We start from the raw sequence: 12,950 nt of genomic DNA, 5'->3' as shown, positions 1-12,950 counted from the left end.
GATTTGTGTGAAGTCTCATTCTGTTGTGCACAAGTCGTTTAATATTCTAAGTAACATTTTATTTTCGTATTCTGAATTTTATAGGGAAAAGATTAAAATGTGTGTTTCATCTATATAAATTAGCTTTTGATAGTTTGTACTCATACAGTAAGTAATTTGAGTCTTTCTTTTTGACATTCATTTGATCAACAAAATGAATTCAACAAGGCATATGTGAAATTATTTGGGGTACCACTTTCTTTCAAGGTACCATCTGTAAAGGATTTATAAACTGAAAAGTATATGTATTGATAAAAATTGCCTACACAAGCAACATCTAATAAAGAAGTATATACCGTCCTTTTCTGAATATGTCTTCTTCTCCGCCATGTTGAAAGCTTCTTCTCACCCCAACTTGTCAACTATGGTATCAAAATGATCTCTGAGTTTCCCACTCGTACTTATGACTTGAGGGTGCGTCCATGTGCAATTTCCAAGTCGGCAACTTGTATTTACCGTATTCCCGAAACCACGTGAAGGTAGCATGAAGGCATCAATGTTTTGTGTTTTGACATCCATAATAAACTTTTCACTATCTTTCTCCAGTCAAGTTTTCTCTGTGACTTTGTCTTTAATGAGCAATTCAGATTTTTAAAAGCGCATCATGGGGCTTACACATGTACATTTGTCTAAATAAATTGACTTTATATTTATAAATGTATATAAAATAAAAAAAACAAGCAAGCAGGTCTTCCCTAGGATTAGGGAAATTACCTCCATCATTATCTTAGATACAATAGGCACCGACTCATTCATCCGGTTGCACCTCCTTATGCATTTTTACATAATCATTTCCCAGATAGAGGCCAGCATTGTATGTGCCCTTTTAAAAAAAGCTTTTGTTGGTTTGTAACTTTATCTAACGAGGCATTACAAAGAAAAAGTATTGTGATTAATGTGATTTAGTAAAACATACGTTTTGGTCCTGAGAGTCTGTGTCTGCCACAGGGGGGAAAGGCCAATGACCTCCTCAGAGAGAGGGGATTTGTTACTGACGGGGCAGACGGGATTGTTGTGTCCTCCTCTAGTGCCTTTTCAGCTTCTTCCCCTGCAGGTGAGACGGAAAAAAAATAATAATATAAAATAAACCATTGGAGTGAGCCATTAGCGATTTTAAGGCATGAGAGAAAATCCACATAATTCCAATAATTATCTTCAAATCAGGTTTAAAAAAAGGGGAATTCTGGAGACTTTATTTCCTCAAGTGGAAATCTGTGGCCCCGGGGAAAACAGACAATACACCAGTAGAACATTATACACAATGGGGCGGGTAGAGACGCTCGTCCACTAACCCGAAGGTCGGAGGTTCGATCCCCGCCTCCCCTAGTTTGCTTGTCGATGTGTCCTCCGGCAAGACACCTAACCCTAAATCGCCTCTGACGGCTTTTCCGTGTATGAATGTGCATGAATGGGTGAACGTGAGTGGTCAAAAAGACAAAAAAGTGTAGTATAAATACAATCCATTTACAATAAATACATAAAATATATAACACAAATCTGAACAATATATGAAACTGCCTGGAGAAAGTTTTAATGGCCTCTCGTAAGACTCAAATGTGTTGATGGAGTATCACTTTAAAAATAGAAAAAGGTGGATGACTCGAGATTAGTAGCTTGTAATCAATGCGTTACTGGGTATTCAATGCAAGGTGGTGAGAAATAAGTCATTGAGATTGTACAACTAAACTTTACCAAAACACAACACGTACCTTGAGGCACTGGCGTACTGGCTACAAGTGCTCTGGACTCCTTTCCTGTTGGTCCGTCTCCTGGTTGGCCCGCTTGCAGCCCGCTCTTGGTCACGCTGCAAAATGTATCTGACAGCGTCCTCCATCTTGGTCCCAGAGTCGCAGGTCCACTTCTTCGTTCGAAGGGTCTACATAGCTCTGTGAGTGTGTGGAGAGGGTGAGAGCCATTAGTGTCTGCTGACGCAGCATCACCACGATCTGCTGCAATTCACTCTGGAATATTTTTTATCATACCTGATTTTGTACAGATCCTGCAGCGTCTCGGTTTTGTATTTACCAAAGCCAATGAGGGCCTCTCCTTCTTGGCCTGGCAGGAGGGATCTCTCTTTGGCTTCTTCATACCCACGGTGAACTCTGACTTCGTTCACAACATCATGGTAAGCGATTGCATATCGAGTTAGGGAATCCTTTAAAATAATAATTTTTAAAAAGCTAGCGTATTAATTCATTTTCAATTCAATCTAATTGAACAATGATTTCGCAAACACAAGTACACATGAGCAGTTGATTCACTTACATTTCGATCTAAAAATACAAATAAGTAAAACTAAGGAAAGAGTCAAAACCCAGACCCCACAAAAATTCTAAATCACAGAGGAATATTATGTCAAAAGTGCAAGTGCATTTCAAAATCGGTATAGAAGGTAAATTGATAATTTCTTCTGCTGCGGCTGTTCATTGTATTCCTCCCTTTAAGCTGTGGGAGGCACCGACGACAGAGCTAATTCTTCTGACCAAAGTTGTGATCAATACTTTTAAAAAAATGAGGGAATAACGATTTTGATCTGATTGTGGTCTGCTCCAGTGCGCAGTTTAACTCTGCTGCTGAGACGTTTATGACGACATCTGAATTTATCGTAAGTATTTGGTGTGGTAGGGGAACAGATAAGCTGCAGGAAAGTTCAATGAAAACACAATGGAGGCAGCTTTTTTTCTTGACGGGGGGATATTTAGACGGACAGCAGTGAGTGGTGGCGCGCAGGTTGAGAGGGGTCATACTTATTGTATTTTGCGCAAAAAGTGGAAAGTGTCCAAGCTTGGTTTGGGGGGAAAAATGCCAGACAAAAAAAACAGCAAAGAAAAAGAAGAGGTTCAATGTGCGGATCTTCGCAGTACCATGTTGGCCACCAGCGGGCTCTGGATCGTTGTGTGCTCTCGCTCCCTCTGGTGGTAAGCCACCTGTTTGGCGACGTAGCTCACGTCATTCTCCAACAGCCATTTGAAGTCTCGACCTTTGTACATGCCAAACTGGATGGCACACCTGCTGAGAACGACAAAACCATTGCGAGGGTCCCCGCCCTCAGAGAGAACCCGAGCCTTGGCTTCAGCCTCAACCTCTTCTGGCTTCTTCGCCGTTGGCGCAGTAGAACATCCCTGTCGAGCAGCTCCGAAAGGCCACCGCCCGGCCCTGTGGTTCTGAGACTCCTGTGAGGGCTTCGTCTCCAGCTGCCCGTTCGGTGTCTTACGGAAAATAGGTTCACCTTTCTATAGGGGAGGAACAAACATGAAAACAACAACAACGACAAAAATAACACAATGTAAAGATAATATCTGAACTTGATTGTGTGGGGTAACTTACGTAAAAAGTGTTTTGGTTTTCGATGCTGTAGAGAAAGATAACAGGATGGTGAAAAGCATATATATATATATATATATATATATATATATATATATATATATATATATATATATATATATAGCATTTCAGTTTCCAATGTGCACTTTTTCTTTTGACCTATAATCATAATTGTGATTAAAATATGTTTTGGTGCACTGATCCACCATACTAATCAAGTTTATGAATAACTGGACTGGTATGGTCAATACAAATTTGCTTTATTTAAAAAATAAGAACAATCCAGAAATACTGTAAATATCTGTATACTTTTCCTGTTCAAAGTCCACTTAGCGTGTCACTCCGCTGCTCTCGGCACTACCAGACATCAAACTCTGCACAGTTGGTGCCAGCGGGGCTTTCTCTCCGATTCAGCACCAAAACCCTGGAACTCCCTCCCTCCTCACATCGGCTCGCTGGACTCCATAACACTATTTAAAACTGCATCTTTTTAAATGAACCTATTCACACTTTTTAACCGCCTTGTGTTTTACAACTGTTGATTTTAATAAATGTTGACTGTGCTGATGTTTTATCAATGCTTTATTTTTTCATTGTATTTTTTAAAAATCTGTAATACATAATAGCTTTTAATTTTCTATGCCTCAGATTTATCAATTTTTTTTTTGCTGTTTGGTGTTATTCATTCTCTGCCCATAAAGAAGAACAGTTCAAAACCATAGACTGTATATAAACGTGGACGTAGCTTCCGTGACGTCACCCATTGGTTTCCGCAGGCCGGTTTTGAAGCCCAAAGTGGGCGGTTCCTCAGCCTTTGTCATGTTGGCAGGGATCGACTCCTCCCTTACCCGGCTAATCCAAATATGGACATAGAGGTGGGCCGAATGCAGACCGGTCGCTGAAACGTCATCACCTATGTCGAAGCTTCCCGGTTAGCTGACGCTAAGGAGCTAAGCTAATAAGCTAGACTAAGTGCGAGCCGGCTAGCCGCGGCCCCCGAGGCTGCACCGGGTTGGAACTGACTGCTGTAATGTGACTCCGGTAAGTCTTAAAAATTACGTGTTTTTTTTTATTTGTATTAGTGGTAGTTTGCACTACTATATTTTGATTCTAATAAATTAAATCAACTAAACGTAAACTAAACAGAAGTAACGTTTGATGGTTAGTGTTCTTGGCATACAGTAAATGTTATATTGACACTGGCTTGTAGTCTTAGTTATTATGTCATTTATTTATTTATTTTGGCTTTAAGGGACAAACAAATACACCAAACAAGAAAATATAATAACTGTAATTCCCCACACCACAGTTGTAAACAGTGCACAGATCAAGTTTTCACACTGACAGAAGTCTGTGGTAGTCTACCTTACCTGTACTGCTATAGACATTACTGTACAAGATTATCACTTTGAATATGACTAAGAAAGGCACTTTTATATTTGTTACAAGATGTTTATTACTTCCAGCACATTGGTTGTTGTTCAGTTCACCTGTGATGCTTCCACTGAAAAATGTGAGCTACACTCTTTAGTGGACTTCACATTTTTCATTTTCTGAAGCATTTATCACACTCACTTATTAATTTTAATCCTACAGTCACAATGTGGGCGTGGTGATGAGTTTGTCTGTCGAGGTGTCCAGAGAGCTGCAGACCTTGGCGTGCTGTGTTTGGCTGGTGGACTGTGGTGGAAAAGCCTTCTTCCACTCTGTTTCCACTCCGTGAGGAAGCGCAGCAGCTGACGTCCTCATCATCCACTGTGGTGACGACAACCTGAGGGAGATCAGTAGCATCAGGCTGGTCCACATGAAGACGACCTGCAGCAGACTCACCTCCAGCACCTTGTGAAGGGGACCTGTAACTGCTACAGTTGGCAGTGTCGCTGCTATTGAAATTGGCCTTCAGGACACACTTTGTTAAGTCTCACCAGATCCCTGACTTTCATGGACAATGTTGAGTTTATTTTATGTTCATCAATGTTGAAAAAAATACCAACCACAGCTACAACACTTATTAACTTTGCTCTTCCCCTACAGTCCCACACTGTATCCCCTTCTCCTCCCACCACATGGAGTCTGCACCTCTGGGCTCATTCTGAGCTCAGCTGTTACCGCTTGCACAGGCCCAGTCTGTATATTAAGTGTGTTCTATAATTTTTATATTGTCCACCTTTTTGTGTTTTGTACCTTCATTAAAAATAAATCTGAGAGTTAATCTATAACTTCTGGTTCTGGCTAATAAATTATGTTTATATCATAACTATTTTTGTCTATAATACTGACTGAATATGTGAGATTTCACATTCAAATCTGACTATTAATTGACAAATAACTCATGCACTACAGATAAAACCTTAAGCAATAACAGGTTTGTGTGATTTAACTATATTTTTAAAAGTCGTGTAACAGTACATGTAATGATGAGAACTGAGTGATTAATTTTTCTTCTTTGCTCTCGGAGACAGAACATGGTCAGCACAGTGGAGTCCTTCAGGCAGGTCCTTCCCTAATTACAAAGACACAAATAAAAAATAGTAAGACAAGTTTGTAAATAAAGAGGTTTGTGTGCCTGTGTTCTGTAGATATTCAACTGTATTTGAATGTAGTTTTAGATTTAACAGAGTTCTACCAACACAGTGAATGTACAGTACAGTATGTATAGAATATTTAATTGTCATCAAAGCTTACGGGGACCTTTGTTCTCATGTTTCACTTGGGAAAAATATGACCATTAAGTTATTCACAAACCATATGTGGACCTGGGGTCAGTGCTGAAGTGAGTCAGTTCAGTTCTGCCTCATGTTGAGCTTCCACTGGTCCAGTCTGTCTGGATCATCTACAGGAAAACTACACAGACAATAAAAAACGTAATCACAACCTAGAACACAGCGCATCCTCTAGGTTAACGGTATCTTCTGAAACAATGCTGATATGTGACATGAACACTACATTACAAACACCTTAATGTACCTTGACAGTCGCATTTATGTCACGTTAACATTGCATTGCTCGTATTTAACGTGGTGGACCATATTTACCATCCACACGCAGGCGCCTGTTAGACGGCTCATGTCTGTGTCATGTCGTGTTGGTCCCGCTAGCCTCGTCAGCAGAGCCGGAGTCTGGCTCGAGGCTAACCCCAGGCTAACTGGCTGATGAGCACTTTAGCGAACTAAGCTAACGAGCACCTACCGGGCAAAGACACTGACACCCGCTTATTAGTGCAAACACAGAACAACACAATAATTTAACTTAACGAAACAACAGGAGCGCAAGCTTCCGGGACCTTTCTGTTGGGACGACTGACCGCAGAGCAGGCGGATTATTCATCCGGTAGTAGCTGGAAATGTTCTCCGCAAGCCTCCGACACGGCGGTCGAGAAGTCCCGTTCAATGACCGGGAATTAGCTCTAACGCTGCCAGAGGCTAGCTGCCACTGAGCGGCTAACAAACAGTGGCGTCACCTGTCAATCAAGTTTCCACGCCCCTAATTATGCAGAATTTCAAACCTTAATATAATATAAATGGGGGAGTTATAACCCCCCAGTGTTGTCACGAAGGGGGGGATTAGCCATTGGGACCAAAACCGTTTTTTGAACCAGGCTGCAAACATGTTTAATTCTGCTGTAAAGTTGGGCATTTTAACATGGGGCTCTATGGGGATTTGCTATTTTCTGCAGCCAGCCTCAAGCGGGCATCTAGTGAACTGCAGTTTATGGCACTTCGGCATAGGCTTCATTTCTCAGCCTCAGAGTTGGCCCCTTGTTCAAAAGGCACAAACACGTCACAGAAGACGCCGCTCACACATAAACCAATTGCCGCTTGCTTAGTGCAGGAACCGCAGTTGTATGAACATTATCAGCGTCATTCACGTGGGAAGATTGACAGAATAATTTAATTTATTGACGGTCCCTAAATTAGCTTCCAGCGATTTAGCGCGAGGCTCTGGCAGGTGACCTAACTTGAACATCCGTTGAATATCCAACTTCAAACTAACTTCACTGCGTTTTTTTTCTTTCTTTTTAACGTAACTCAAGCGGTAGAGTGGAACTAACCGAGCGTCTCTGCCTGCTGGTTGCAGTTTATCTGCCTCAGTGTATCCAGGGTCACTTCGAGAGCTCTGGCTTCGGTGAACCTCGACACCAGCACGTCGGTGATTTCACTTCTCACTTGATTTATACCGTCAGCAAACATTTACCTGTGGAGTTCACGGTCTCAATCGCTATAGCTTCAAATTTTCTCCAATACAGCAGCATGAAGTTCATTTAGTAGAGTAAATACAAAGCACAGTATGGATTGAGGCTAGCTGGTGACGTTCCCCAGGCCTTTCCTCACTGTCTGGCCTGCATATACAGAGCTCTGCCCCACTTCAGTAAACTATTCCCTCTGCCTGAGTTTACCATGAAAACAGAATTTCAGCCTCGACCAAGGGCGCCGATGCCGTGGGTGCTTCGGTGTCGGAGCACCCACGGAGATTGCTGAGCACCCACGTGTGTGTTTTACTGTGAGACGAATGTGCGCGTGTGTCAAAATAGCAACGAGTCATGCAAGCACTGTGAGCACCCACCAGGAGAAACATAAATCGGCGCCCCTGGCCTCGACCGCAGGCGTCTACACAGATTTTTAGGCTCTTCCTGGAGGTCAGTAGTGTGACTATACCCCCTTTTCCTTATAAATATAGCACCAAGGTGCACTGGCACATTGTTCCCAGCATCTTGGAGAAATTGCCACAAATCATATATTTTACTTTTCGTTTTATCCCCGTCACTTCATGTTTCAACTCGTGGAACATTGTCATTGCTTTTGATGCATTTAATTGTTTTTAAGTGTTGTATTATGTGTCAATGTCATCTGTCTTTGTTTGTTGATGGAACTGTTTCATTTAGTGCAATCTTAACCAGGACTCCCTGGAAGAAGAGATATTGCCTCTCAATGGGACCCTGCTGGTGAAATAAAGGATAAATAAAAATAAAAAAAAGAATCTCTGAAGGGGCGCAGGACACCATCTGTCGACTGGCGGGATGTTTGGGTTCAATGTCATGCTGTAGAATGAGCACAAAGACGACATTTGAACAAACAAAAGTATGAAATATGGAATAACTTATTGAATATGTGTTATATATTGTGCAGTCGAATTTTTAAAACAAATTTAATACAAACATTTCATATTGCTCAGAAAAGGTACATGGGCGATAAAGGGAAACACAAGCTGTGGCTACCTGCACTGATCATTACTTTTCCGACAGCGTGTGAACGCACCATGGCCTTCTTCCTCATTTCTTGTTCACTTTCTTTCACTTTCGTTTTTCCTCGCGGTTGACCGGATCACTCCTGGACCGGCAGACTGACTGACTGACAGCAGGGGGACTGTGGGGCGATTGGGCGAGCGATGGCAGCTAAAACCATGAAGAAGTCCATCGCGGACGCGCTGGAGGATCTGTCCGAACAGGATTTCAAAAAGTTCTGCTCCGCGCTCCGGGACCGCAGGGAGGAGCCGCGGATCCGACGGAACCGGCTGGAGGGAAAGGGCTTCTTGGAGGTCACGGACGTCCTGGTCACCACTTTCACCGAGCCCGAGGCTCTTCGTGTGGCCGTGGAGCTGCTGAGAGAGATCGATTGCAACGACGTGGCAAAGAGACTAGGTAAAGGTGTGAGGCTGCAGGTCGGCCTCAAAGCAGACCTGCATAAATCATGCTTTTTTTAATAAAATGTAACATTATGTGACACGTTTAAAAAAGAAACTTTAGTCATCATGACTGTGTCAGGTCTGATATGTCCCTGGTACAAAATGTGCATGTGGTGTAAAGAAAAAAACATTAGTTAATCATTATATCATTGAGAGGAAAACGCAAAATAAATGAGATAAACTATAACGAATTAAAAGAGAGATGAAGGCAATCAACTATAGAGCAATTGATAATCAATTGATCGATTAATCGATTACTAAATGACTCGCCAACTATTTTTATAATCAATTAAATAGGTTCAAGTAGTTTTTATGAAGAAAGAAAAGGTCAAAATTCTCTGATTTCAGCTTCTTAAATGTGATTTTTTTTTCTGATTTCTTTGCTCCTCTGTGACAGTAAACTTCAATATCTTTAGTTTGTTGACAAAACAAAACATCATCTTGGGGTTTTTGGGAAACACAATCGACATTTTTCACCATTTTGTGACATTTGATGGACCAAACTACTAATAGATTAATCGAGAAAATAATCGGCAGGTTAATCGATAATTAAAATAATCGTTAGTTGCAGCCCTACAATCAGCTACACTATTCCAAAGAATTGTTTTATCATATTAGTCATGTGAATGCCTCTCTTGTCGTTCCTTAATTTGAATAGACTCTTAAATGTAACCCTATATACATGATTTAAATGGCGAATACAGGTTTGGCCTGTTTTTTTTCTAGAATCCTGATGTGTACTGACATTCATTTAACAAGTATTTAGTTGTTTCTTCTTCAGTCGTGCAAAATTCGCAATGTCCACAAATCTTGATATAATTGTTTTTGGCGGTATGGACATTATGCCTGGTTTGTATTGTACTTGTTTCATAACAAATGTAGATGGGAGAAGCCATTCATTAATTGTCTTTTTATTTCATTTTATTTTTTTATTGCAGATGAAGAAACAGCTGTGAGTGCCGGTGAGTTGCTTTCCGTTTCTTTAAACATGAGACATTACAGATCAGCTGTTGTAGAAAATTGCAAGTGGAAAAATTTCAATTTTTTTGATCCTTGTTGTCTTGGAGCTGTCGTACATCATTTCTGGCATTAGAATCTAAATGTTAAGCCGAAAAAACACCCCCCTTGCGATTTGACCATAGAAGTTAATTCAGACAAATTCATATTAGCAATAGAATAACACCTTATTTTGCACAGTGGCAGAGACAGTTGTCTTTAGTTCACCGAAATGTCAAACCTGCTATTCTTCAATATTTTGCGGAGACCATGAAATAAAGAAGTTTTGTTAGCTTTGTGTTTGGGAATAATTTGAATTCCCCCCAAAATTCTTTTCAGCTGCAAGACCGTCATCTGGAGCAACTGGTGCAGAGGCGGGTGGATGCGCAGGTAGTAAGAAATCTTTTTCTGTAAATGGCTTCTTCTCTGCTTGTCCTCACTGTGCGTTACTTCGTCTACAAAACCCAGAATCTGATCATAAACCAACAAAAGTAATAAATGAAACTGAGTAGTTTGACACTTGGGGGAATTGTGCTTGTTTACCTGCAGTAAGGTTGTGAACTGTTCTCATGTTTGTGTGATGAGAATAGAGCAAGAGCCAGGGGATGGTTAGCTTTGCATGGATACTGGAAACAGAGGTAAACAGCTCGCCTGTGTCTGTCCAAAATCTGCCTAGTAACCCCAAATGAAGCTCACGAATGAACTTGAGACAGAATATTTCATCGCGGAAAGTCAATAAAAAAAAATCCCCACCCCGACTTCCGGGCTCAGAGCTCCGAGTCCCGATGTATAATGGAATGCAGCCTCAATCTCTTGTCATTCTTATACTGTAATAATACCTATATTTCCCAAAATGTCTTCATGAAAACTAGGATGTGAGAACTTTACAATATTTAATTTTTGTAATGAAACCTCTCCTCAAAACAAATGTGTTGAGTCGGCTTTAACATTTTCTCCTCTTTCCTCAGACAAGCACTTTGTGGACACACATAAAGTTCAGCTGATCAGCCGAGTGAGCAACATTGCGCCGATTCTGGACGAGCTCTTAGTCAAAGAGGTCATCCATGAGGAAAGTTATGCTAAAATCCGAGCTCTGGCTACGTCTCAGGAGAAGATAAGGGAGCTCTACGCCACTTCCCTGAAAGGCGGTAAAACCTGCAAAGACCACTTCTACGAAAGCCTGAAGAAAAACGAGCCATATCTCGTCAAGGACCTGCAGGGAAAATAGCAAATGTTATGGTGAAATGTGGTTTAAGACCAAACATACATTGTCTACCTGAAGAAAAAAATATTTTTTAAATACATTATCAACGGTGAACTATTAATGTTAATGAATTGTCTTTGTCGTTTTTTTTCTACTTTTTTAATTTTAAAATGATTTTTTAAAAATGTTTATCAGAACTGGTGCTTATTTTTTTTAACAGATCATATATCTTGAGATGTCAGGTTTAAAAAAAACAAAAACATGCGGAAATTTTTATCAGACAATAATGTAAGAAACGCATTAAGATCTCACCATCGAACAAAGGAAGTGAAACGAGTCTTTAAGAGAAGTGTGTTTGCGTGTTCATTGTGTTACATGTTTACATGCAAAGCAGGTTTCAAACTTCTGTTCATCCCAAGTCTTTTTTATTTAATCACTTTCTTTATCTCCAAAAAATTATTTGCTGTTGGGGCTTAATTCAAAATGTTTTCTATTTTTTTTTAATTTTATAATAAAATGTTTGTTTTTTCAATGTGCACATTGATCTTAAAATGTATTTGTGTCTGTAGTTATTCAGAGGGGTACACATCTTTACTGATATGATGATGCTGAGGTGGATGTTGCAGTAAGAAAACATTTTTGTTGAAATTGAACCACATTGTAGGAAGATTATCCTCTCAACCTTTTCGTTGAAACCTTTTTTCACACATGCCTAGAGGAAGGAAGTGGTTTTGGATGTTTGCTGCATACCCTGTTTCAGCAGTCAACAAACTCATTCTTTACAATTTTATCGAAAGCCCAAGTGTTTTAAAATATTATTCTCAGATGGTTTCACCAAACATGTCCTCAAGAGGAACATTTGGAGGAAGAACTACTTCTCTCCGACTGGCTATGAATGTGAGGATTTTTTGTGAGAAGAAGAGTGAAAGTACTTGATGACTGACTGTTTTCCGTCTCCAGCTTTTCACTCACAAAGGATCTGCAAGTGGCCAGATGAAAGGAAACTGAAGTCAGTCTTATTCTAGAGGGGAACTGTGGCAATTTTACACATCAAGTTTATTTACATGTGCTGGAGAGCTCTCAAAGTTGTGTAAAACCTTGTGCGGCTCAAGAGAGGACCTTGTAAATTGCCTCAAGTGACACAGCGTGACTCAACAATGAGGAAAATCTGGAGGTGTGAGTTAGAAAGAAGTGAGCTTAAATAGTGGGTCACACAACATGGAAGTTATTGGGGGGGAAAGTTCTAACATTCATGAAAAATGAATAAGGTTATTCAGGTAAAAGTAGAAACGTCTCTGTGTCACGTGACCCACTGGAACGCAATCTTTTCTAAAACGTGTAATGATGTGGCCTATATGAGTACTTTGCTTCCTAATAACATTATGTCCATCAATACTAATCTGATTAGGTCGTCCACTGCAACATGAACATGGCAAACCATGCGTCCTTGACGGAAAAAATTTGAGACTTTAATTTCAGAAAATGTCCTCTTTTTTTCCCCCCGCCCAAATGTATGGCTTGATGATATTTATATTTTTCTTGTAAGTGTATCTCTTACAATCCCCACGAACTGAAAACAAATGAATTATCTCAGGTTTAGTCCTATATCCCTGAGTTCAAGTTTGAGAATAGATTCCAAAGTAAAGACCCAGCTCTCCCTTTGGCTCCCCGCCCCCCTTCTATCGATGTTTTTCTTTTTAAACCT

At 40.5% G+C, this 12,950-nt stretch overlaps 1 protein-coding gene across 1 annotated transcript; it reads left to right on the top strand.

Annotated features, from left to right (window-relative positions):
• Positions 1–8,650: 8,650 nt before the first annotated feature.
• pycard (PYD and CARD domain containing) lies at positions 8,651–11,783 on the top strand. The gene is made up of 4 exons (XM_035638433.2): positions 8,651–9,001; positions 9,984–10,007; positions 10,381–10,431; positions 11,010–11,783. Exons 1-4 carry the CDS (start codon positions 8,749–8,751, stop codon positions 11,267–11,269), a joined length of 588 nt encoding a protein of 195 aa, XP_035494326.2. The 5' UTR covers positions 8,651–8,748; the 3' UTR covers positions 11,270–11,783.
• Positions 11,784–12,950: the final 1,167 nt, after the last annotated feature.

This window comes from Scophthalmus maximus, chromosome 1 (genome assembly GCF_022379125.1).
Source record: "Scophthalmus maximus strain ysfricsl-2021 chromosome 1, ASM2237912v1, whole genome shotgun sequence".
In the NCBI taxonomy this organism is placed as follows: Eukaryota; Metazoa; Chordata; class Actinopteri; order Pleuronectiformes; family Scophthalmidae; genus Scophthalmus; species Scophthalmus maximus.
Note: the sequence above shows the minus strand (reverse complement) of the source record. Positions and strands in the feature narration are given on the sequence as shown.

Excerpts from the sequence above, each read along its gene's own strand:
- pycard (XM_035638433.2), top strand. The coding sequence starts at position 8,749 with ATGGCAGCTAAAACCATGAAGAAGTCCATCGCGGACGCGCTGGAGGAT. Across the intron at positions 9,002-9,983 it reads CGACGTGGCAAAGAGACTAG|ATGAAGAAACAGCTGTGAGT; the intron begins GTAAAGGTGTGA and ends TTTTTATTGCAG. Across the intron at positions 10,008-10,380 it reads AGAAACAGCTGTGAGTGCCG|CTGCAAGACCGTCATCTGGA; the intron begins GTGAGTTGCTTT and ends AATTCTTTTCAG.